The following is a 25,228-nucleotide window of genomic DNA, read 5'->3' on the forward strand; positions in this document are numbered from 1 at the left end:
TCTTTGGTGTAGGTTTTGGGAGTAGATTTGTGTTGTGTAAAAGGGTCATTTGTATAGCATATTTTTTTGTATGTTTTAAGATTTATTTTCATGATTGCTTTATGGAAAATGTGGAAAATTGATGTAACAAAGATTGAAGTGAGATTATGTTGGAGACCCTTTATTATCAAACAGTTTGGTCTGTTCAGTTAAAAGGACTGGATTTTTTCTGCTGAGTTAGGTCTGGTGAGAGATCCCTGAAAAACTGATTAGAAAGTAGTGATGTGTAGTGATTTGTAGTTCATATTTTTTTATGGCCAATTCTGATTGCCGATTTTTTCTTTGTTAAAGCAAATTCATTTGTTGTTTATTTGCTCTAAAATATATATATATTTAGCCATTTTAAATTAGAGGCAACCACTGCATTTGAATCACTTGCCAAACAAAGATGCTACACACATGGAGTATGAGCAGTTGTTTTTCATTTAAATTAGATTGTATAATTTGCGCTTATGGAACAGGAGTGGTTTCTTTGGTTATCGCTTCGCTTATAAACGCTACCTTTTATAACAATAACAATAACAGGGCATGAATAATCATGTACTAATACCTGAATTAATAGTTACTTGAACATGAACCCATGATTAGTGAAGATATGAACTAAAGTAATCTAAATTTGAATTAAACATATAACTTAATACTTTAATACCATCATTTAAACTGTAATATCACAATCTGCCATCTGCCGCTTTGTGACAAATAATGGGAATGGCACATGATTATTTATCCATTAATTACACAGATCCTTCTAATCAAATGTGGAAAATAGACTAATAACTACCACTAATGCATTTAATTTGATCTTAAGCGTTTTCTTAATTTTATAGTTCATTTAGGCCTATGTTTAGTAATAGCTAGGCCTACTTTTCGTCCTGAAACTACAGTATGTAGGGTTTGCTTCTGGTGGGACACTCATTAGTGGCGCACTAGGTGCTTGCTCAGCATGTTAGTTGTGTTTTTTTAGAAATCAGGGTTTTTTTTGGGGAACGATTCCTCAGGAACTGTTGTAAGTCACAGTAGGATTAGTTTGATAGGAAAGAATATCACAAAACAGATTAGGACCTTTTAAGATAAATTATTAGTGTATTTAGTATGTTCTATTGTTGTTTTGTTGTTGTTAAGGAGGATCAGTGAAATTAATGACAAACTAATCCTGTGCCTTTCAGTAATGTTTATGATGAAGCTGCTGATGTCAATAGTTTAAATTATGACTAATAAATTGTTTAAATGTATTTCAAAGTCAAAATATTTCTTATTCATTCTTACGGAGCCTGACTGATTTAGTTTACCCCTAAATGTTAATTAATGCATTAACTATCAAACGAACTCAAATGTTTAAGGCTGCTGTTATTCATGAATGATTCATTATGACTCCTGTCGTATAGTTAAGGATTGCTCTTCATTGGTTCATGATTAGTTCATATTAGTCGGGGAGCCAAAGTCTCAAAAATGGGTTGAACCTGACATGGTCTGTTATACTTTTTATTTGTGTTTTTTCTGTTAACTTTGACCCTAAGAACCAATAATTGGAGGGTCTGCTCTGCCGGAAATATCGCGAAAAAAAATTGTGGCCATTTTAGTGTATGCACCCTTTATTTTTTATCAGAAAAATGTGAAAAATGATTTTTTTCCCTCAAATCCTCAGTGGGTTTGGTAGGCTGTCAATAAATGCACTCCAGATACAAAGAACACATTTGCTGACAACATCCACTGAAAAAATAACTCTTAAAACACATTTCTACATGATTTTGCATCAATTTAATGCAAAAAAATAGGCGTTTTCTCACTTTTTTCCAATATTTTCATCTTTACTTCATTGGCAATCAACTATTCCCCCAAGTTATGACATCAGTCAATATGCCATTCTTTTCACCAAACAGTATACTCATTCCACAGAAAAAATCATAAAAATCCAACCAAAATCAATGGATCTGTGATGATTTCACTAATAGTTGATCAGCAGGCTCAGAACCTCAATAGAATTGTAGGCTACTCTCAAAATTCCGAAAGACATATAGTCCATGAGCCAGGGGGGTTGATCGGTATCATCGGGGGGAAAAATGCTATCATTGTTATTTGGCAAGGTATACACCCCTAGTATTAGAAAAATCATGATAGCAGTGCAGGGGTGGTAGCGAAATCACTTTTTTCAGCTCATGAAGTTACTAACCCCCTAAGATAAATTCCGTTTTTGAAATCTGGTGTATATCTGGTTAAGGCTCATGCTAGGGATATTGTCAATATTCTATAATATGGTGCTTGGTATCGCTGGAAAGGGGACCTTTTAGGCTTTCATTTAAGCCCAGTACTGAATCTGTCTGACAAACACAGATGTCACATGACTTCTTTAAACCAGAAATAACACACATTTTTTCACAATTTCCGCCTAAACTGTATGCTTTATTTTATCCCTGTGGCATGAAAGAACACCACGGACACAAAAATCAACAACTTCAATACTCAAGGCACTCTGATGACTCAGAAAATGTATAATATACCCATACTATTTATTTGTGAGAGCCTTAAATTAGACTTGTTCAGCCAGCACAAGTCTTCAAAATAGAATAGAGCCAATACAATGGACAAATAGAATACCCTAGTCCAGGGCCAAATGTTGTAATAAAAACACTTGTAATTGGTGTAACAAAATGTTTCTATCATGTATTTTGATATTCACCCACTTTCAGTTAGAATGTCAGAATGTAGCTCATGCACTGAATGTTGATGGATTTTGTCAAGGTTTTGTCAGTTTTGTGAAAAGATTGTTGGAATCAATCGCTGTAAAAATCTGTTATTGTCTATCCATTCTAAAAGTGCATCTATCCATTATAAAAGTCCATCTATCCATCATAAAAGTGCATTTGTCCATTATAAAAGTCCATCTCTCCGTCATAAAAGTCCATCTCTCCATCATAAAAGTCCATCTATCCATTCTAAAAGTCCATCTCTCCATTATAAAAGTGCATCTATCCATCGTAAAAGTGCATTTATCCATTATAAAAGTGCATCTATCCATCATAAAAGTGCATTTATCCATTATAAAAGTGCATCTGTCCATTATAAAAGTCCATCTCTCCATCATAAAAGTCCATCTATCCATCATAAAAGTGCATTTATCCATTATAAAAGTGCATCTATCCATCATAAAAGTGCATTTATCCATTATAAAAGTGCAGATATCCATCATAAAAGTGCATCTGTCCATTATAAAAGTCCATCTATCCATTATAAAAGAGCATCTGTCCATTATAAAAGTCCATCTCTCCATCATAAAAGTCCGTCTCTCCATCATAAAAGTCCATCTATCCATTCTAAAAGTCCATCTATCCATTATAAAAGTGCATCTATCCATCATAAAAGTGCATCTATCCATTATAAAAGTGCATCTGTCCATTATAAAAGTCCATCTCTCCATCATAAAAGTCCATCTCTCCATCATAAAAGTCCATCTATCCATCATAAAAGTCCATCTCTCCATTATAAAAGTGCATCTATCCATCCTAAAAGTGCATCTATCCATCATAAAAGTGCATCTGTCCATTATAAAAGTCCATCTCTCCATCATAAAAGTCCATCTCTCCATTATAAAAGTCCATCTATCCATTCTAAAAGTGCATCTATCCATCATAAAAGTGCATCTATCCATCATAAAAGTGCATCTGTCCATTCTAAAAGTCCATCTATCCATTATAAAAGTGCATCTATCCATCATAAAAGTGCATCTATCCATTATAAAAGTCCATCTATCCATTCTAAAAGTGCATCTATCCATCATAAAAGTGCATCTATCCATCATAAAAGTCCATCTATCCATTCTAAAAGTCCATCTATCCATTATAAAAGTGCATCTATCCATCATAAAAGTGCATCTATCCATTATAAAAGTGCATCTGTCCATTATAAAAGTCCATCTCTCCATCATAAAAGTCCATCTATCCATTATAAAAGTCCATCTCTCCATTATAAAAGTGCATCTATCCATCATAAAAGTGCATCTATCCATCATAAAAGTGCATCTGTCTATTATAAAAGTCCATCTCTCCATAATAAAAGTCCATCTATCCATCATAAAAGTCCATCTCTCCATTATAAAAGTGCATCTATCCATCCTAAAAGTGCATCTATCCATCATAAAAGTGCATCTGTCCATTATAAAAGTCCATCTCTCCATCATAAAAGTCCATCTCTCCATTATAAAAGTCCATCTATCCATTCTAAAAGTGCATCTATCCATCATAAAAGTGCATCTATCCATCATAAAAGTGCATCTGTCCATTATAAAAGTGCATCTGTCCATTATAAAAGTCCATCTCTCCATTATAAAAGTCCATCTCTCCATTATAAAAGTGCATCTATCCATCCTAAAAGTGCATCTATCCATCATAAAAGTGCATCTGTCCATTATAAAAGTCCATCTCTCCATCATAAAAGTCCATCTCTCCATTATAAAAGTCCATCTATCCATTCTAAAAGTGCATCTATCCATCATAAAAGTCCATCTATCCATTATAAAAGTGCATCTATCCATTCTAAAAGTGCATCTATCCATCATAAAAGTCCATCTATCCATTATAAAAGTGCATCTATCCATCATAAAAGTGCATCTATCCATTATAAAAGTCCATCTATCCATTCTAAAAGTGCATCTATCCATCATAAAAGTGCATCTATCCATTATAAAAGTGCATCTGTCCATTATAAAAGTCCATCTATCCATTCTAAAAGTCCATCTATCCATCATAAAAGTCCATCTCTCCATTATAAAAGTGCATCTATCCATCCTAAAAGTGCATCTATCCATCATAAAAGTGCATCTGTCCATTATAAAAGTCCATCTCTCCATCATAAAAGTCCATCTCTCCATTATAAAAGTCCATCTATCCATTCTAAAAGTCCATCTATCCATCATAAAAGTCCATCTCTCCATTATAAAAGTGCATCTATCCATCCTAAAAGTGCATCTATCCATCATAAAAGTGCATCTGTCCATTATAAAAGTCCATCTCTCCATCATAAAAGTCCATCTCTCCATTATAAAAGTCCATCTATCCATTCTAAAAGTGCATCTATCCATCATAAAAGTGCATCTATCCATCATAAAAGTGCATCTGTCCATTATAAAAGTGCATCTGTCCATTATAAAAGTCCATCTCTCCATTATAAAAGTCCATCTCTCCATTATAAAAGTGCATCTATCCATCCTAAAAGTGCATCTATCCATCATAAAAGTGCATCTGTCCATTATAAAAGTCCATCTCTCCATCATAAAAGTCCATCTCTCCATTATAAAAGTCCATCTATCCATTCTAAAAGTGCATCTATCCATCATAAAAGTCCATCTATCCATTATAAAAGTGCATCTATCCATTCTAAAAGTGCATCTATCCATCATAAAAGTCCATCTATCCATTATAAAAGTGCATCTATCCATCATAAAAGTGCATCTATCCATTATAAAAGTCCATCTATCCATTCTAAAAGTCCATCTATCCATTATAAAAGTGCATCTATCCATCATAAAAGTGCATCTATCCATTATAAAAGTGCATCTGTCCATTATAAAAGTCCATCTCTCCATCATAAAAGTCCATCTCTCCATCATAAAAGTCCATCTATCCATCATAAAAGTCCATCTCTCCATTATAAAAGTGCATCTATCCATCCTAAAAGTGCATCTATCCATCATAAAAGTGCATCTGTCCATTATAAAAGTCCATCTCTCCATCATAAAAGTCCATCTCTCCATTATAAAAGTCCATCTATCCATTCTAAAAGTGCATCTATCCATCATAAAAGTGCATCTATCCATCATAAAAGTGCATCTGTCCATTCTAAAAGTCCATCTATCCATTATAAAAGTGCATCTATCCATCATAAAAGTGCATCTATCCATTATAAAAGTCCATCTATCCATTCTAAAAGTGCATCTATCCATCATAAAAGTGCATCTATCCATCATAAAAGTCCATCTATCCATTCTAAAAGTCCATCTATCCATTATAAAAGTGCATCTATCCATCATAAAAGTGCATCTATCCATTATAAAAGTGCATCTGTCCATTATAAAAGTCCATCTCTCCATCATAAAAGTCCATCTATCCATTATAAAAGTCCATCTCTCCATTATAAAAGTGCATCTATCCATCATAAAAGTGCATCTATCCATCATAAAAGTGCATCTGTCTATTATAAAAGTCCATCTCTCCATAATAAAAGTCCATCTATCCATCATAAAAGTCCATCTCTCCATTATAAAAGTGCATCTATCCATCCTAAAAGTGCATCTATCCATCATAAAAGTGCATCTGTCCATTATAAAAGTCCATCTCTCCATCATAAAAGTCCATCTCTCCATTATAAAAGTCCATCTATCCATTCTAAAAGTGCATCTATCCATCATAAAAGTGCATCTATCCATCATAAAAGTGCATCTGTCCATTATAAAAGTGCATCTGTCCATTATAAAAGTCCATCTCTCCATTATAAAAGTCCATCTCTCCATTATAAAAGTGCATCTATCCATCCTAAAAGTGCATCTATCCATCATAAAAGTGCATCTGTCCATTATAAAAGTCCATCTCTCCATCATAAAAGTCCATCTCTCCATTATAAAAGTCCATCTATCCATTCTAAAAGTGCATCTATCCATCATAAAAGTCCATCTATCCATTATAAAAGTGCATCTATCCATTCTAAAAGTGCATCTATCCATCATAAAAGTCCATCTATCCATTATAAAAGTGCATCTATCCATCATAAAAGTGCATCTATCCATTATAAAAGTCCATCTATCCATTCTAAAAGTGCATCTATCCATCATAAAAGTGCATCTATCCATCATAAAAGTCCATCTATCCATTCTAAAAGTCCATCTATCCATTATAAAAGTGCATCTATCCATCATAAAAGTGCATCTATCCATTATAAAAGTGCATCTGTCCATTATAAAAGTCCATCTCTCCATCATAAAAGTCCATCTATCCATTATAAAAGTCCATCTCTCCATTATAAAAGTGCATCTATCCATCATAAAAGTGCATCTATCCATCATAAAAGTGCATCTGTCTATTATAAAAGTCCATCTCTCCATCATAAAAGTCCATCTCTCCATCATAAAAGTCCATCTATCCATCATAAAAGTCCATCTCTCCATTATAAAAGTGCATCTATCCATCCTAAAAGTGCATCTATCCATCATAAAAGTGCATTTGTCCATTATAAAAGTCCATCTCTCCATCATAAAAGTCCATCTATCCATTCTAAAAGTGCATCTATCCATCATAAAAGTGCATCTATCCATCATAAAAGTGCATCTGTCCATTATAAAAGTCCATCTCTCCATTATAAAAGTCCATCTCTCCATTATAAAAGTCCATCTATCCATTCTAAAAGTGCATCTATCATCATAAAAGTGCATCTATCCATCATAAAAGTGCATCTGTCCATTATAAAAGTGCATCTCTTCATCATAAGTGCATCTCTTCATCATAAAAGTGCATGTCTTCATGTTCATTTTATGAAGTATACTTAAGTAATTTTCAAGTATATTTTTAAGTATACTTTATGTAGTAAGTATACTAATATCAATGTGTACTTGTAGTAAAAATGTGTACTTTTTCAATACTGCTTGGGACTAAATTGGCTCACTTTTCGTATTTTTAATATTTGTAAGAGTAGTAAACTAGGTTTCTCATTTGTAATGCATCTGTACTACAAGTGAACTTATAAGTATACTAGTAGTTTACTGTTTTAATACAAGTAGTACATTTTTTAGTTTATGAAAGTACACACTGATGTGTACTCTCAGTAAACTACTAGTTTCGTAGTTTATACTGCAAGTGTACTTGTAAGTTTTCTTTAAGTAAACATAACATTATACTTTGCACTTAACATGTAACATTATTATTTTTGCACTTGAAAAATACCTTTAACTGTACTTTAAATTTAAAAAACATGTTATTAGCTTCATGCATCCTTTTTTAATCTTAACACTTGAATGTCAGTAAGTTTCATAAAGAAAGGCAACATTTTAAACAAAAAAGTAGAATTAGAGTAAATTGATTTACACGACCAGTGGACTAGCCTACACAAAAATTCATGCAGAATTAGAAACATATCTGTTTAATATCAATTTTCTAATCAATATTTTCAAACAATGTAAGTTTCATAAGACTGTATGTATATGAAAAAACTATGTAAAAAAGTATATTTAATTGACTACTCAATCAAAAGAGTTAACACAACTACAAGACAAGTATACAGTACTTTGAATTCTTAATTATTCTTTTAAGCAGGGTTCACCAATCTCGGTCCTGGAGGGCCGCTGTTCTGCAGAGTTTAGGACAGCGGACCTCCAGGACAGAGATTGGTGAACCCTGCTTTTAAGTATATCTGGATCAAAAGACTGAGTTCAAGTACAGGCCAAATATACCTGGGCCCGTATTCATAAAGAATCTTAATGCAAAGAGTAGCTCCTAGTGACAAAATTCTAAGAAAATTCTTAGAAATGTGGCCGTTGACTCTTAAAATTAAAGAAAAAAATCCCAGGAAAGAAAAAAGTAATTCAGAAAGCATCTTAACCCTTAAAAGAGGTCTTAAGGTCAAAATTGTTAGGAGCACGGACGAGGACTTTTAAGAGGCTGAAGAGTTTCTTCAGCAGAGGAGAACATGGCAGAAAGAAGAAGGAGAAGAAATCTGTTGCAGACAATGGATGACAGTGAGTTAATAAGACGCTAAAGATTAGATCGTGCATGGATCATGTTTGTGACTGATCTTAGAGACGCGCTAACATCTCCGACAGCGCAGAAATGCAATAGCGCCAGAAATGAAAGTAATCACTACATTACGATATTTGGCAACTGGGAAAATGCAACAATGCAGCAGTGTGTAATGTACACAGTCGCATGTAATTTCAAAGTGAAGGCTTAGAATAGACAAATCACAATTTTTTTCCTTCTTGGACTACCAGCCAATCACAGTCTTCAAAAGATTGTGTCATACATAGCAACGGGGTCAGCCCCGCCTCCTCACTAAGATGAAAGTTTTTGTCTTTTCCTTGCTCAGAGTTGTTCTCAGATTGGCCCCGAATTGCTCTTAAGCTAAGACTCCTACGTAAAAGTTTTTAAAGGAGAACTCCGGTCAATTTTAACATTGAGCTTATTTTTTTGTAAATTTGGAGTGCTGTTAATACAGAGAATGACAAAAATCGGTGTTGCCTACACCATTTTATCCACTTTTTAAAATTTGCACCCTGTTGACTTCAATGGGGCAAGTTTTAAACCTGCTTTTAGCCTCTTAACATCCTTGATGTGTCATTACAAGTGCACAGCCAATGTGAGTGATTCCTTCAGAGTGAACGCGGGTCAATCTGACTGCAGTAGATGTGAAAGATATGGATAAAAATGATAATAATTCAGCCAGCGCTCACATGACCTGTGCACTTGTAATGACACATCAAGGATGTTAAGAGGCTAAAAGCAGGTTTAAATATTGCCCCATTGAAGTCAACAGGGTGCAAATTTTAAAAAGAGGATAACATGGTGTAGGCAACACCGATTTTTGTCATTGTTCTCTGTATTGACAGAACTCCAAATTGACAAAAAAATGAGCTCAATGTTAAAATTGACCGGAGTTCTCCTTTAAGCAAAATTAAGAGTTTTCTGAGAGGATTCTTAGAATCTTTATGAATACGGGCCCTGGACTTTTCTCTCAGTATACATCAAGTACACTGAAGTGTAATTTTAAGTATATTTCTGAGAAGTACATAAAATGTAGACTGAAAGTATACTTTCTTATTTTAAGTTTAAAAGAAGTAAACTAAGTGTGAAAAACACCAAGCTTACATTAGCTACTGCTACTATTCCCCACCAATTCACAAGCACAAGAGAAAAAGTATTTTGTACTTACACTGAATACCCCTGGAACTCAATGAAAGTTGATTGAAGATGGCATAGTTGGTAGTGTTGTTATAACCAGTCAACTGAACCAACAAGCTTTTCACAAAACTGACAAAACCTTGACAAAATCCATCAACATTCAGTGCATGAGCTACATTCTGACATTCTAACTGAAAGTGGGTGAATATCAAAATACATGATAGAAACATTTTGTTACACCAATTACAAGTGTTTTTATTACAACATTTGGCCCTGGACTAGGGTATTCTATTTGTCCATTGTATTGGCTCTATTCTATTTTGAAGACTTGTGCTGGCTGCACAAGTCTAATTTAAGGCTCTCACAAATAAATAGTATGGGTATATTATACATTTTCTGAGTCACCAGAGTGCCTTGAGTATTGAAGTTGTTGATTTTTGTGTCCGTGGTGTTCTTTTATGCCACAGGGATAAAATAAAGCATACAGTTTAGGCGGAAATTGTGAAAAAATGTGTGTTATTTCTGGTTTAAAGAAGTCATGTGACATCTGTGTTTGTCAGACAGATTCAGTACTGGGCTTAAATGAAAGCCTAAAAGGTCCCCTTTCCAGCGATACCAAGCACCATATTATAGAATATTGACAATATCCCTAGCATGAGCCTTAACCAGATATACACCAGATTTCAAAAACGGAATTTATCTTAGGGGGTTAGTAACTTCATGAGCTGAAAAAAGTGATTTCGCTACCACCCCTGCACTGCTATTGTGATTTTTCTAATACTAGGGGTGTATACCTTGCCAAATAACAATGATAGCATTTTTTCCCCCGATGATACCGATCAACCCCCCTGGCTCATGGACTATATGTCTTTCGGAATTTTGAGAGTAGCCTACAATTCTATTGAGGTTCTGAGCCTGCTGATCAACTATTAGTGAAATCATCACAGATCCATTGATTTTGGTTGGATTTTTATGTTTTTTTCTGTGGAATGAGTATACTGTTTGGTGAAAAGAATGGCATATTGACTGATGTCATAACTTGGGGGAATAGTTGATTGCCAATGAAGTAAAGATGAAAATATTGGAAAAAAGTGAGAAAACGCCTATTTTTTTGCATTAAATTGATGCAAAATCATGTAGAAATGTGTTTTAAGAGTTATTTTTTCAGTGGATGTTGTCAGCAAATGTGTTCTTTGTATCTGGAGTGCATTTATTGACAGCCTACCAAACCCACTGAGGATTTGAGGGAAAAAAATCATTTTTCACATTTTTCTGATAAAAAATAAAGGGTGCATACACTAAAATGGCCACAATTTTTTTTCGCGATATTTCCGGCAGAGCAGACCCTCCAATTATTGGTTCTTAGGGTCAAAGTTAACAGAAAAAACACAAATAAAAAGTATAACAGACCATGTCAGGTTCAACCCATTTTATTGAGCTTTTGAGACTTTGGCTCCCCGACTATATATTCACTAATCATGAGTTCATGTTGAAGTAACTATTAATTCAGGTATTAGTACGTTTATCCATGCCCTGTTATTGTAAAGTGTTATCAGAAAAGAAAATCCCATCAAAACTTTTCTGAAGACAGTTAGTTCTCTGTTTAGAGATACATTCATATAAACCCCCACACCCAATTTAAAATTTATATTTTTCTTCCTACATATCTAGCATCCCGAACAATGTGTCTGGTATAGAAGACCAAAGAATCAGCAAAATATTTGATTACATACCATAAAGAACTTGGTATGTAAAATTGAATAACTTGATAAATGTGTTAAAATAATTGCGTGAAACATGTTTTATTGACTTAGGTTAACGTGTTAACTTTGACAGCCCTAAAAATACATTTAGTACTATATTGATTTTCCTGAAATGTTTCACATACCCCCTAGCACTGTCTTGCAGCCCCCTGAGGTTTCCCAGATCCCAGTTTGAAAACCCCTTGTTATACTATTATCATAAATACATAGCTTGACAATGTTTATTCATAACTTCATTTGGGCAAACCGGGGCATGTATACCTGGTTGGGTGAATTTGGATGTGCCTTGCCTACAGGCCCTGAAGAACTCCCCGCCGAGACGTTGCTGAGACGCCGAGCCATTTCCATCTCCATCTCAATCTCAGCGTCCATTTCTGCTTCTTCTTTAGCCTCCTTATTGCTCTCCTCCAGGTGTTTCATTAATACGGCCACAACCACGTTCACCAGCACAAACTGAGCCATCAGTACAAAGGTGACGAAGTAGATGGGGGAGACCAGAGGCAGATAGCAGTACTCATCTTTAGGGCACTCTCGCAGAGTGTCCTGCACATATGCAACATGTTAATGATTAAACCTGCACCTGTGCAACCCTCTCAATAGTTACAGAAGAACAATGAAAAACTCCTCTGCATTGTAGTACCTTCATTATGCCATTCCAGTTGTCCCCCGTCGATACTCTGAATAACGTTAAAAAGGCCATTCCAAAGTTCTCAAACGTAGCATGGCGACTTAATCCTTCACATGGGTCGTCCTCAGTGCATTCTAGATTAAATATTGGTAGACAATAGTTTACCAAGAGTCGAATTCTTTAAACATCTTATACACAAAAAGCATAGCTAGACTCACAGATTATCACTGAATGTGTTGCTAAAAGAGAAGATAACATGACAGGGTCCTCTGAATTATCATTAAAGAAGCAAATGAGCCGTTACTCCCAGACACGTCTGACACAATAATTATCATTGATTTTAAAGTTGAAGGCTAATGAAAGTAATTAGAGTGCTTGCCCTTTAAGAGAAAGCATAATCCTGTCATTTGTGTTCCAGAGGCCTCTTGCAGGAATTTAAGTAGCATAGAAAAGGGATATAACTAAGTAGCATAGAAATGTCGCTTTGAGCCTAGAGGCTATCTCACAAAAATGCTACCTATGCAAGCTCCAAAGATCAACAGCGCTAATTTAGCTTCTTCTTCCATTATAACCAGGGGTTAAATTGGGCCAGGGCTGTCCGGGGCTGAGCCCCGGCACATAGGCTTACGCTGGTAACTCATCAGTGGACTTTCCTCCTTCCACATTTTCAACAATATAGGCTATATATTTATTTTCATTTACTTACTAATTCAACAATAAAACAAATCCCAAACTCAAGCACAAAAAATATGATGCACATAAAATCAGCCTGTTGCGAGGAGAAATAACAAAATTGTGAGTCCTGACAGGACACATGCAGAACTGGCCACAAGCCTGAGTTTTGTTCTGCCAGTGCGTGCAAATCGGAACATGCGCGCGTCGGCTTGCTACAATAGTCGGTGTTAACGGTGTTCAGAAGCAACACCGGTTACATCACTTGCCCACTGTGGCACCGCCCCCCATCATGACAATGAGAGTCGCAGCACAGATCAGCAGCAGAAGTCAGATTTCATTTATCACGAGAGTGAGGAGCTGACTAATAAGATGATGGCGGAATATTTGGTGTCAAAGTGAAATGTAAAAGTGCCTATATACTGTAAGTGAATTTGGCTGCACGTGTCAACGGGCGCGGAGCGAGCATAACAGAACAGAGCAAGCGTTTTCAGTTCATTCCTATGGAAAAACGCTTACTCTGCTCCGCACCATTATGAATGCACATGCGGACGTGCGCATTTTACTTTCGCCTTCAAATTAGCAATGTAAAAGCCCCTGTCTGTGATCCCGGTATTACTGGTGTTGCCACGCGTCTTAATAGCTGTACGATTCTTTGTGCATTGAGCAGGGGATTTAGCTCCCCTGCTCCTCTATATAGAAATATAATTTCTTTATTTATTACAGTGTTTACTTGGTCATGGGCCATTGACACCACAGAGCCCCCCACATAACAAATCCCAATTTAACCCCTGATTATGACAGTTCTGTATAGTCCAAGGAGAGTTCTAAAACTGTGAGAGAAGCATTCCCATGGGGACCAAACTGAAGCAATTCTGGCCTAAAAATAAGAGTGTCAGCTAAGGTAGAGCAAAGCCGCTAAAACTGTGAAATGGAGAGCTCAGTATGAAGAGTGAGCAGGATTGCAGCACTGACCTAGTTTCCCAAAAAGCTCCACGCCAAGTGCCGCATAAATGAAGAAGAGGAGCATAAACAGCAAGCCCAGATTTCCCACCTAAAGAGAGGAAGCACAATATCACTGTATGTTATTAAACAATCAATCATGGGGAGTACAGTAGCATTGTGTTATAGATACTTTATCTCCAACTTTTACTCTGTCCTCCCACATGACTTACATATCCACACAAAGACAAAAACAAATGCAATTGTGCAGTACATCTACATCTCTCTAAAGTAAAATCACACATACACACAACAGCATAGTGTATACACTGTAAAAATATTTTGTCTCTACTATAAACTGTATGTGTAAACATAAACACACACAACATTAGGTACCTGTGGTAAAGCTTGCATTACTGTGTCCAGCAGGGCTCTCATACCTGTAGCCATCTTCAAAAGCTTTAGTACTGTTGGGCAAAAGCACAGAGAAACAGATATCCAAAAACACATCCACTTGTAAAAGAAAAACAAGAAGCTAAAAAACTGCAGTACCTCTAGCTATTCTCAGCACCCTCATAATGCGGATGATGGTGGGGTTGATTGGCAGCGCTGCATTCATCTTGATCTCCTCCAGTGTGATGCCCATGATAGAGAGCAGGACTATGGCAAGATCAAGCTGGTTCCATCTGCCAGCACATTAAAACATCATACAGTTAAAATATTACTTCCAGCAACGAGTGTCATTTAGCTAATCGGTGTCTGAACATTAAGCAAGCTGAGCAAACAAACCGTACACAGATTTATAAGCATATTGCAAATACAACAACATATGGTTGATTGCAGCTGTACATGTGCTAATGTGGGATTAATGATAAACAACAAGGATCATGACTCCTTTTAATTTAGCATGTTACATTTAACTGAAACAAATGATTCATCCCATTCCCTATGCATGACATCAGATGCAACATATTAAAACAGGACTTCACGCTGTAACGCTTAATCACAAAGGTGTTTTACAAATGTGTTACAGAGGTTAGTGAAGTTGAAGTTGATAATACTGTATACATAATTCATTTTAATTTAAATACTTGACTGGGTGTGGTTATTACAGTTATATTTTGAATATTGCCAAAAGAACGTCTCAGGTTATGTATGTAACCCTGGTTCCCTTTCAAGGGAACTCGAGCTGTGTCGAGACGCAGTGGGAACGCTCCTGAGTGATTGCGTTGTGAATCACGTGTGAAATCAGTCATGATGGTGTGATGGAACGTCATACGCGGGTAACGTCACAGACCAGGAAACTATAAAGCATACCCAGAATGAGACTGCTCTAGCTTCTGATAGGCTGAAGCAAGTCAATAAAACCTGACAAAAGTGTGCGGAGAGTACCAGCCTGCTGCATCAGACCCTCAGAGGGTCGCTGGGAACCCTTGCGCCCCAAAACATCTGAGGTGGCGGGGTTGGCAGAACGGCCCCCTAAGGGCACCGAAGAGAGAATACACCGCATAATGAGGTGTAATTCGCTTCTACCCAGAGGGAACTGCCCTCAGAAGCCTGACAGCCTCTGCGTCAGGACTTCTTTGTCGATGCTTTCCCAGACCCCCCTGTTTGTGAAGGAGCCAGAGTGGCGACGCTCTGCTTTTGCTGCACTGTACTGTGAGGAGCTTGTAGACGACCCATAGACCATCGAGGAATAAATCTTTGGAACGCTGCCACTTGTTTCTTTGCCTCCTGAAACCTATTGACGACCAAGGTGACAAAGTTTCCGAAGACGCCAGAAGGCGAGAGCGAAGCGTCCAACGCTTTACCCACCAGCGTCGATGTAGCTCTAAGAGGCTTGCCGGGTAATGTTGGGGATTTTAGTCACATAACCATGCTGTCTCAGCCCCATGACATTACTGTATTTAGATGTTTGGGGCTGAAGAAGCAATAAGAAACTCAATCCCAGATGAGGAGATTGTGATCTAGATGGTAGGTATCGTTCATCTGGCAAACTTTTCTTTTGTACTTGTTTCTCGGCTGGCCACTCAATATTTAATTTAGCAACATCGCGAGTCGCAACCTTCATAAGCTCCTCGTATGCAGGGGTATGAGGTGGCGAATCCTCAATATCCCCTGCATCAAAACTAAAAACATCCTCAGAACTGAATAGTTGCACCACTGGTGCCTCACCCCAAGGAAAATTTTATTTAAGGTGCTTTCACACTAGGGGCCCTATTTTAACGATCTGAAACGCAAGTGTCAAAGCGCAAAGCGCAAGTAACTTTGTGGGCGGGTCTTGGCGCTGTTGCTATTTTCCCGGCGGGATAAATGACTCTTGCGCCAGGCGCAAATCTAAAATGGGTTGGTCTGAAGTAGCTTCATTATTCATAGGTGTGGTTTGGGCGTAACGTGAAATAAACCAATCAGAGCGTCGTCTCACATTCCCTTTAAGAGAAGGCGCGCTTTGTTCTAAAGCGGATTCCTATTATAACGGTGGATTTGCCAGGCGCGCGCCAGGAGCGGTTCACAGCCAAGGAGAGCAACGCTCTCGTCAGGGACGTTGGGGCTATCTATCTATCTATCTTCTATCTATCTATCTATCTATCTATCTATCTATCTATCTATCTATCTATCTATCTATCTATCTATCTATCTATCTATCTATCTATCTATCTATCTATCTATCTATCTATCTATCTATCTATCTATCTATCTATCTATCTATCTATCTATCTATCTATCTATCTATCTATCTATTGTAATAATGTATGATTTGCAAAAATGAAAACTGCTGCTTCTGTGTAGATGAGAGAATCAAAGTGTATGCACGTTGTGCACACGCTACATTGATTATGGCCAAGCATGCGCCCTTAAAATAGCTTATGAATAACATGCGCAACGCACCACTGACTTTAAACTATTTTTTCCTGGTTAGTGGTTGCTGATTCGACTGATGCACTGCAAGCAGAGAATATATCAAATTTTTGCTGGACTCCCGCACTTATTAGAAAATTTTCAGTACATTTGATGCAGATAGATGCACTTGCTGATACTTTGTAAACAAAAACAAAGGTTCAAAAACTAAAATATAAAAGGTGAGCAACTCTATGCATTTTGCTGCCTTCTCCTGCGATGCCGATACTATGCAACAGGAGGGGTAAATAGCTACTGCTTTGATGATGCAGTCGTAGGGCTGGGCGATATATCGCATGACATTGTTAGGCGCATCTCGTCAGTAAAGCCGGTTCCTTGATTAGTAGTAAATCGCCATCACCTGCTTTAAGATGGAGCGGCATTCACTACAAAGAGCCGTAGTTAACTGACAAGCTGAGCCATATCGCATTAATTATTGCAGGCGATAAAGATATATGAACCTCATTGGTTCTCGCATGTCCAGCAAACATCCTTAAGCCTCCGTTTACCCTATCTAATGTGTGTGTTGATGAAATTCATCATATAAAGCGATTGTGTCTCTTCAGAAAATTTTGACTAAACCGTTAAATTCAAATGGATTTATTTTACAATCTTTTTATAAACTTTTTGAATTGACAAAGAGGTAGTTGCATGGACTGTCAATAGAGGGACAGAAAAATAAAAATATCTTCATTTGTGTTTCAAAGATGAACGAAAGTCTTATGGGTTTGGAAAGACATGAGGGTGAGTAAATTATGATAGAATCTTCATTTTTGTATGAACTAACCCTTTAAGTACACATATTTTGGAAGGACATTGGTGTCAATTATCTTTTCTGTCTGATCTTAGTACCAGCCAGTCATGCACTGATCTCATGTCTTTGTTGGCTTGATTAATTAAATTATAATTAGTGCACACCATCTCTGAATGAAGAAAAAATATATTTTGCTGTACACAAAGCTGATGGAGTCTTTAATTAACTTAACTGGGTTAAGCACTTGCAAATTACAGCATGACTACAGTTATCCAAAAACACAAGTTGATCCACTGCACAAGGAAAGTCTGTGATAAGGGACAAGGTCACTGAGGGGTTGGGGACTGACAAGACTCCCCTTAGACCTCCTTAAAATGACTTTAGTATCAGGATTAGAATTAGAATAAGATGGCTTAGTTAAAAATAAACTGGTAATGAGAATGTAATGTATATGGTCAGTGTAATACCTTAAAGGGTTAGTTCACCCAAAAATGACCCTGTGAGACTTTCGTTCATCTTCGGAACACAAATTAAGATATTTTTGATTAAAGGGCACCTATTATGACTCTTTTCACAAGATGTAAAATAAGTCTCTGATGTCCCCAGAGTATGTATGTGAAGTTTTAGCTCAAAATACCCAACAGATAATTTTTTACAGCATGTTTAAATTGTAATTTTTTGGGGCTCAGAAAAACGCGCTGTTTTAGTGTGTGCCCTTTAAATGCAAATTAACTGCTGCTGCCGGCACAGGGGGCAGAGCCTCACGAGCTCGCGCTCAGAGTCAGGACAATCTCATCTGATAATATCAGAATATAAACTCTCAGTTGCGGTGTTCATTTCGACTCGGAGTCGGACAATAATGCCCACAGAGCCAGAGAATATATGCTGTATGGACATAGAACAGGTATAGTTTGTCATCTGCTTTTATCCACTAATACAAGCCTGCTGTAGCAAAACCCGTCCGAATGATGACCAAAATAAACTGACGAGTTCAGTGAAGTTTATTGTACATCACACAAAAGATGAGCGTTAGTTTTACTCCAGAGAATCACTGTAAGAGCTGAATAAACATAGTATAAGTGCGCATTAAAGTCTTATCCATAAACTCTCTCTCTCTCTCTCCCTTTCATTATCAACAACATACACAGCGAAGTACACAAAACACTCGCTACAACTAACAGTAAACAAATATACACACCTTTTCAGTGGGTGCTAAATAAACGGGTAAACCTTATATCCGTAAAATGACTCGAAGAGCTGTCATAAAGAGCGCGCTCGCACTTTCATTTCTTCCGTGTCCAGTCACGTTAGGCCTGTTGCTCCGGAGAGTGTAAGCTTGATCACAAACAGTACAGATCCATCCTTGAGTAACAACGGGAGTAAATGAAGACTGCTATGTTCATTCTTACATCCATCAACAACACACCTCAATCGCTTAGGAGACATTCTTGTCTACAGCTGATCAAGCGTCAAACAATGGCGGACTCTGTGTCCAGCTCACTCAGGGCGGGTCTGGGCTCAAACTGAAGTGTCACTCAACAGTCAACAGTCGTGGGAGGGGCCTGCTCAATTCTACGTCACATTGCGCCGAATCTGAGAACAGCTCATTCTGAGACAGTGCGTATGATTTATTGAGATAGTAAAAAAAACACTGGGTGGATTTTTATCATTCTAGGGTGGTTTTGCTCACACACTGCCAACACACATTTATGTTCAAACACCATGTAAAAGTGAATTTTGCATAATAGGTGCCCTTTAAATCTGAGAGCTGGCTCACTCCTTCATAGGCTTCTAGGTAATTGTATTCTGCAGTGACTACAGTGGCTCAACCTTAAGTTTATCAAGCGACGAGAATACTTTTTGTGCGCAATGCGTACAAAAAGCGTGTGATATAGGCCAATAGTGAGCCTACGTTCTGAAGAAAACGTAGGCTCATGATTTTCTCGTGAAGAAAATGAAAAATGTTGTTTTTTTTTGCGCACAAAAAGTATTTCCGTCGCTCGATAAACTTAAGGTTGAGCCACTGTAGTCAACGAATTTCTGGGCCGGCAGATGAAATTATCTAGCAGCCTTTGAAGGAGTGAGCCAGCTCTCAGATTTCATCAAAAATATCTTAATTTGTGTTCCGAAGATGAACGAAAGTCTTACAGGATTACAACATTAGGGTTAAGTAATTACTGACAGAATTTTCATTTTTGGCTGTACTAACCCTTTAATACCATCTAAAGTGCACCCTAATAAGCATTTGTGAATACTGATTTTACTTCCAGAAATATCTTCAGTACAATACAGATTTGCATACATGCATCCATTGTTAAACTTATTTACAGGTGAGGGTATTCACATTATATGCTGTTCACATTAGAGCCATATAGGTAACAATACCTGTCTTTGAAGAATCTCCGAACACCAAATGCCACGAGTTTGAGCAAAGCCTCAATTATGAAGATGATGGTAAAGACATAGTTACAGTATTTCAATGCCTCTTCAAGGTACTGTGGGAGATAGGAGCAATGATTTCACCAGTTTTAATGTAGTACAATTTATAGTAAAGTAGCATATTGACACTTAAACCACATTTAATAATGCACAAATGCCTTTGCATTTATATAAATTGCATACATTCTATAAAAATAATACACCAGGTGTCATTCATTTTAATGAAGAGCACAAACACTTTCCAAGCAGAACATTTCACAAAAATAAGTTTGTTACTTCAGGTTTAAAATGATGAAATACAACTTTATGCAATGGTAGATCACTACATGAAACAAATCAAGATGTGTTTAAAGTGTTCACAAACTCACCCGAGGCTGATTGAAATGCTCAACAGACATAGTGACCACATTGATGGCGATGATGCAGGTGATAAAGAGGTCCAGGTAGTGGTTGGTACACAGTGTGTGGATGTAGAGCCGGGGTGGAGAGTAATCTGCATAGTACGGTGCTTGCTTGGCCTCTGTTGATAGTCATACAGACAGACAGACAGATAGCACAGAAGAGTCAGTGCAGGGTAAATACAGATAAACCAATTCACTGAGGCAGAGGCAAAAGGCACTGGTTGTGAGGGGACAACCGCTGCAGAGAGGGCCAGTACTTTATCTTTTCATCTCTGTGCTATTATTGCGATGCTATCCGTTTACAGTCCTCTCATGCAGCACTTGTGCCTTCATGGATTTAAAGCATGCTGCTTTGGTGAACATGCCGTTGTAAACATGGCAGGGTGTGGGAGAACATGTGAAAGGACTTCTGCGAGTAGCACCGGTGACGGGGACATATTGAGTGTTTACCAAGGAGAGCTTAGAGGTGATTGTTTATAGATTAGCCTAGTTGAACTGTGTGTGACAGCAACCATAAAATTGATTTGAGTTTGAATCCATCTTTCTGAGTCTGCCATAAAAGCATGTTTACAGGTAAATAGTACCATATGCCAAGAGAGAAGCCTTTTGAGCTACTGAATATCTGATTGAGTTAAACATGCAGGTAGAGCATAACCATTACATGGAACATCTCTCCCTAGCAGATACGACACTCATGGCCACCTTGAAAGTCTTTTACAGTTGCACACAGAAACAGCCTATGATGGGATAATGGCAGGCCCAGATGGAATCTGTGGATTTTTGCCACATTTTCTGCTCTGAATTTGGGGACTAATCTGCTGAATTCTGCAGAACATAAAATGAGTTAAGCTGAACTCACTGTACTCTTAATGATAGTTTATCGCTTTTGTAGCAAATTAGCCAAAATATGTCAAGAGTGGCACAAGATTGATATTCCAATTTTGAGGCAATCCACTGAAATTTCTGTGGGAGCAGATTCCATGCGAGTCTGGATAATGGACAGATCCACAGATGTTATTTGGATATGTTATATTTATAGGGTTGTTTCTTCAACTTCGGGCACATTTGTGTCCCATGGGTTTATATTATTTATGTCCCAAATGGGATCATCTTAAAAATGTGAAATAAACATTTGCATTATTTATTGCAATGAAATAATCTGAAATAATACTGAGTGTATAATTGAGCAAACATTGAGGTAATAAAGAGGTCCTATGACTTATGAGCATAATATTTGTCAATTAATTTTTTTTTTCAAATTATGCAAAAGCATATTTAGGATGTATAATTAGCCTAAACAAAGTCAAATTAGTATGCCATTTTTTTTTTATTTTTTTTTTTTTTTTTTTTTAGAAAATATCTTTTCCATTTCCAATGCTACTGAACATAATACATAATTTCAGATATGGTAGGATTTTTCAATGCTTAATAAAAAAATATATGACAAATGTTTTCCACAAGGCTATTTTCTTAAGTCCACATGGCCAAAGTTGAAAAACATTATATATTCAAATATTTGCATTCTTTTCTTTCCTGTCCTGCTAAAATCACTCTGTGTTGTGAGGACTGTTTTGTGAGACGTCCTTTAATCTATCCCAGATGAATGCACTGAGGGGCTCTTTGAATAGATCCAGGGAAATAAAAAACTCAACTGCTATGGACTCAGCTATGAGTACTATAAGTCACAATCTCATACACGATTAATCCCCTGACTGCAGTAAAGGCTAGAGGAGCCAAGTGTGACAAACGTAGATAAAACCGTCAGCTTTTATGCTAAAGATCATTTATCAGGAAGCTTTGCCCTGGCAGGCTTGGTGCTTAAACAAAGAAAACACTTCTTCACATTTATTCGTTTAGTCACGTAAAATCTTTGCCTGCATTCTCAGGGTCCTTAATGCTCACAGAAGTGAACCAGACAACCCAAATAAGTGCCCTCAGTGTGCCAAACTGATTAAAACAGACAGCCAGATCATTGCCAACTAACCATTTCCGATCTCTCAACTGGATAATATAATGTAACTTTCCTCAATGTCATTTTACATATGTTTGAGTTCAGCGCTCTAGAATAAATATCAGCCACACATCCCCCACCCCTATTCAAAAAATGTTCACTACCTCTTTGGATGCATTACTACTAGGTACTTTATTTAATCATTTGCAGATTAATTAAATTAAATGCATTTAGCAATATTTGCTTAGCAAAGCCGCCAAATGAAGACAAATCAAAGGCATGACGTGACTATGGCAGAGGAGTGAATCCTTGTATATTTATGAATATAAGTAGCTATAGAAGTCAATACATTGTTAACTTTTTTCAGTGCCATTGATTATAAGTCTATCACTGGCCTATGGTCCACAGCAATCTATTATGCAATCGAGTTGGTCAACCTGTCTGAGATACACAGCGGTTTAAAAGTTTGGGGTCAGTACTAAGAAATACTTTTATTCAGCAAAGATGCATTAAATTGAATAAAAGTGAAAGTAAAACATTTATAATGTAACAAAATATTATTTTTCTTTGAACTTTCTATTAAATCAAAGAATCCTTTTCTTTATGGTTTCCACAAAAATATTAAGCAGCACAACTGTTCTCACCATTGATAATAAAAATGTTTCTTTTGGAATGATTTCTGAAGGATCATGTGACACTGAAGAATGGCATAATGATGCTGAAAATTCAGCTATGGCATCACAGGAATATATGACATTTTAGATATTTTCATCCTGTCAAAAAACTTCAACGTGTAATAATATTTCACAGTATTACTCTTTTTACTTAATTTTTGATCAAATAAATGTAGCATTGGTGAACATAAGAGACTTCTTTCATAAACATTAAAAAATCTTAGAGATCCCAACTTTTGAACAATAGTGTAGACTTGGTGGCTGTTCACACAGGATGCACTCCTGGTCTAAGTACAGCACGCTTGGCCTGGCGAGCAGGACGAGGCCGAGGGCCATGGGAGAGCGGCACGAGGCCGGTGGTGTGATTAAAGGAACACTCCACCGTTTTTTCATATTAAACTATGTTATTCCCTTAACTAAAGCCTGGTTCACACGGGACGATTTTAAAATTGTCGGCTGATTTTCCAAACCTGAGAGACCCCACACACGGCGATAAAAAATCACGGGTCTAACAGTTTTGGTCGTACAGTGTGTGGTGCGCAGCCACACGGCAAAATCAACACATCACACACGAACCGATGTGACTCCCGAGCATTCCCAGGTCAGACGGAAAATCCCGCAAAATCCCTCGAGATCAAACGTAATTTAATACTGTGCTTACGAGGATACTCGACAAAGTGAACATTTTGGCATACTTTTGTGTGTTTTGTATCACACAGAGAGGAGATTTACAGACAGCGCACCGCCAGTACAGATTTAAGTTCTTATTTTTGCGTTTTAGCGCGCTTGTTTCTTAGCACTTGAATGAATGATAGCGTGATAAAATACTATAGAGCAGCCAATGGATGAAAGGAAAAATCTACACGCCACAGATCTGCAGGCTGCGTGCTCGTTTGTCCCCGGGGAACACCACACACAAGGAGAAATCGGGCAAATCCCAGATTTGAGACCGGAGCGGTCCCGACGTCCTTCCGAGCAGACGAGAGCAGTCTTAACACACCACACACGGCAGGAATATCTGATCAGATTATTTTACGATAATAGGAGTATCCTTAAGATTGTCGGAAGGGGTGAATCGTGGCTAAAATCGGCCTAATTATCCTGCCGTGTGAACCAGGCATAAGACGAGTTGATACCTCTCTTGTCTCAGTGCGTGCACTCAATCGCTCTGGCGCGCGGCGACACTTTGATAGCACTTAGCTTAGCCCAGTTCATTCATTAGGGACCAAACAGAGATAAAGCTAGAAGCGACCAAAGACCTCTATGTTTTCCCTATTAGTTACACGAGTAGTTACATGACCAAGTATGGTGACACAAAATAAAACGTGGCGCTTTTCTAAGCGGGTAAAAAGGATAACTATAATGTATGGTGGAATAGCACTTGGGAGCACTTCGACTCGGTGCAGTAAAAAGTCACACCTGAAAAATCCTCTCCCCCTCTCCCTCTCACTTCTGTCATTAGAACCAACGTGACTTTTTACTGCGCCGAGTGGAAGTGCTCCCGAGTCCCAAGTGCTATTCCGCCATACATTAGCCGCTTTAAGACCAAGTAGTTACAGGAACTTAGTTCAAGGAACTGTCCACTTCTGAACAGTTCTAAGAACTACTCTCCCCCAAACTCGGTTTTGCTGTTTGCGTTCGCACTGGCCAAGTGGCCATAGGAACTGGTAGGAGGGGTAAGGGAGTGACGCAAGCACGGTGACTTTTATTTTGACGGCGCGACGGACCTTTATTTTGGCGGCGCTGAGAACGCCAGAGCAAACAATGCTCACATTCTCTGTGTTTATTAGTTAGCAATCTGTCTAACAGTACTGTTTAATATCTTATTAGATAGAACTGTTATAGAAAGTAGACAGTATATGAAAAAAGGTTATTAGCCTAACGTTATGCCGTGTGGTTGATGTCCAGTGTTGCTAGCTGGGCAGATAAACATAATCATGTTTGGCTTGCTCCCCTCAAAGTTGCGTTGTATTTTCTCTTCAGCATAAAGGTTTAGAGACCCATCTATCACTGTTTTCCATGTTTGTATAGTTAGTTTATGGAGTAAATATATAGGCTATAATCTGTGTGTTTACATTCTAGCTGTTTTAAAAATGGCGGGTGCTGGTGTTCCGCGTGCGTTCGGTCAATCAGCGTACATTAACGTCACAGGTAGTTTCTATAGTGCTGGTTTAGACCCTACTCTGAAGTAG

The 25,228-nt window shown here is 37.5% G+C and overlaps 1 protein-coding gene across 1 annotated transcript in view; it reads right to left on the reverse strand.

Moving 5' to 3' along the window:
- cacna1ha (calcium channel, voltage-dependent, T type, alpha 1H subunit a) overlaps nucleotides 1-25,228 on the reverse strand; it is a gene marked incomplete at its 5' end in the record, with an annotated part of 75,713 nt that overhangs the window by 4,285 nt on the left and 46,200 nt on the right. The window contains 7 exons of the mRNA XM_081383117.1: nucleotides 11,939-12,220; nucleotides 12,318-12,439; nucleotides 13,953-14,031; nucleotides 14,316-14,386; nucleotides 14,472-14,605; nucleotides 19,957-20,066; nucleotides 20,379-20,530. Of these exons, the coding sequence (XP_081239243.1) occupies nucleotides 11,939-12,220; nucleotides 12,318-12,439; nucleotides 13,953-14,031; nucleotides 14,316-14,386; nucleotides 14,472-14,605; nucleotides 19,957-20,066; nucleotides 20,379-20,530 (950 nt within the window). The remainder of the gene's footprint in view (nucleotides 1-11,938; nucleotides 12,221-12,317; nucleotides 12,440-13,952; nucleotides 14,032-14,315; nucleotides 14,387-14,471; nucleotides 14,606-19,956; nucleotides 20,067-20,378; nucleotides 20,531-25,228) is intronic.

The sequence above is a fragment of the Scardinius erythrophthalmus genome, assembly GCF_964197995.2.
Source record: "Scardinius erythrophthalmus genome assembly, chromosome: 1".
In the NCBI taxonomy this organism is placed as follows: Eukaryota; Metazoa; Chordata; class Actinopteri; order Cypriniformes; family Leuciscidae; genus Scardinius; species Scardinius erythrophthalmus.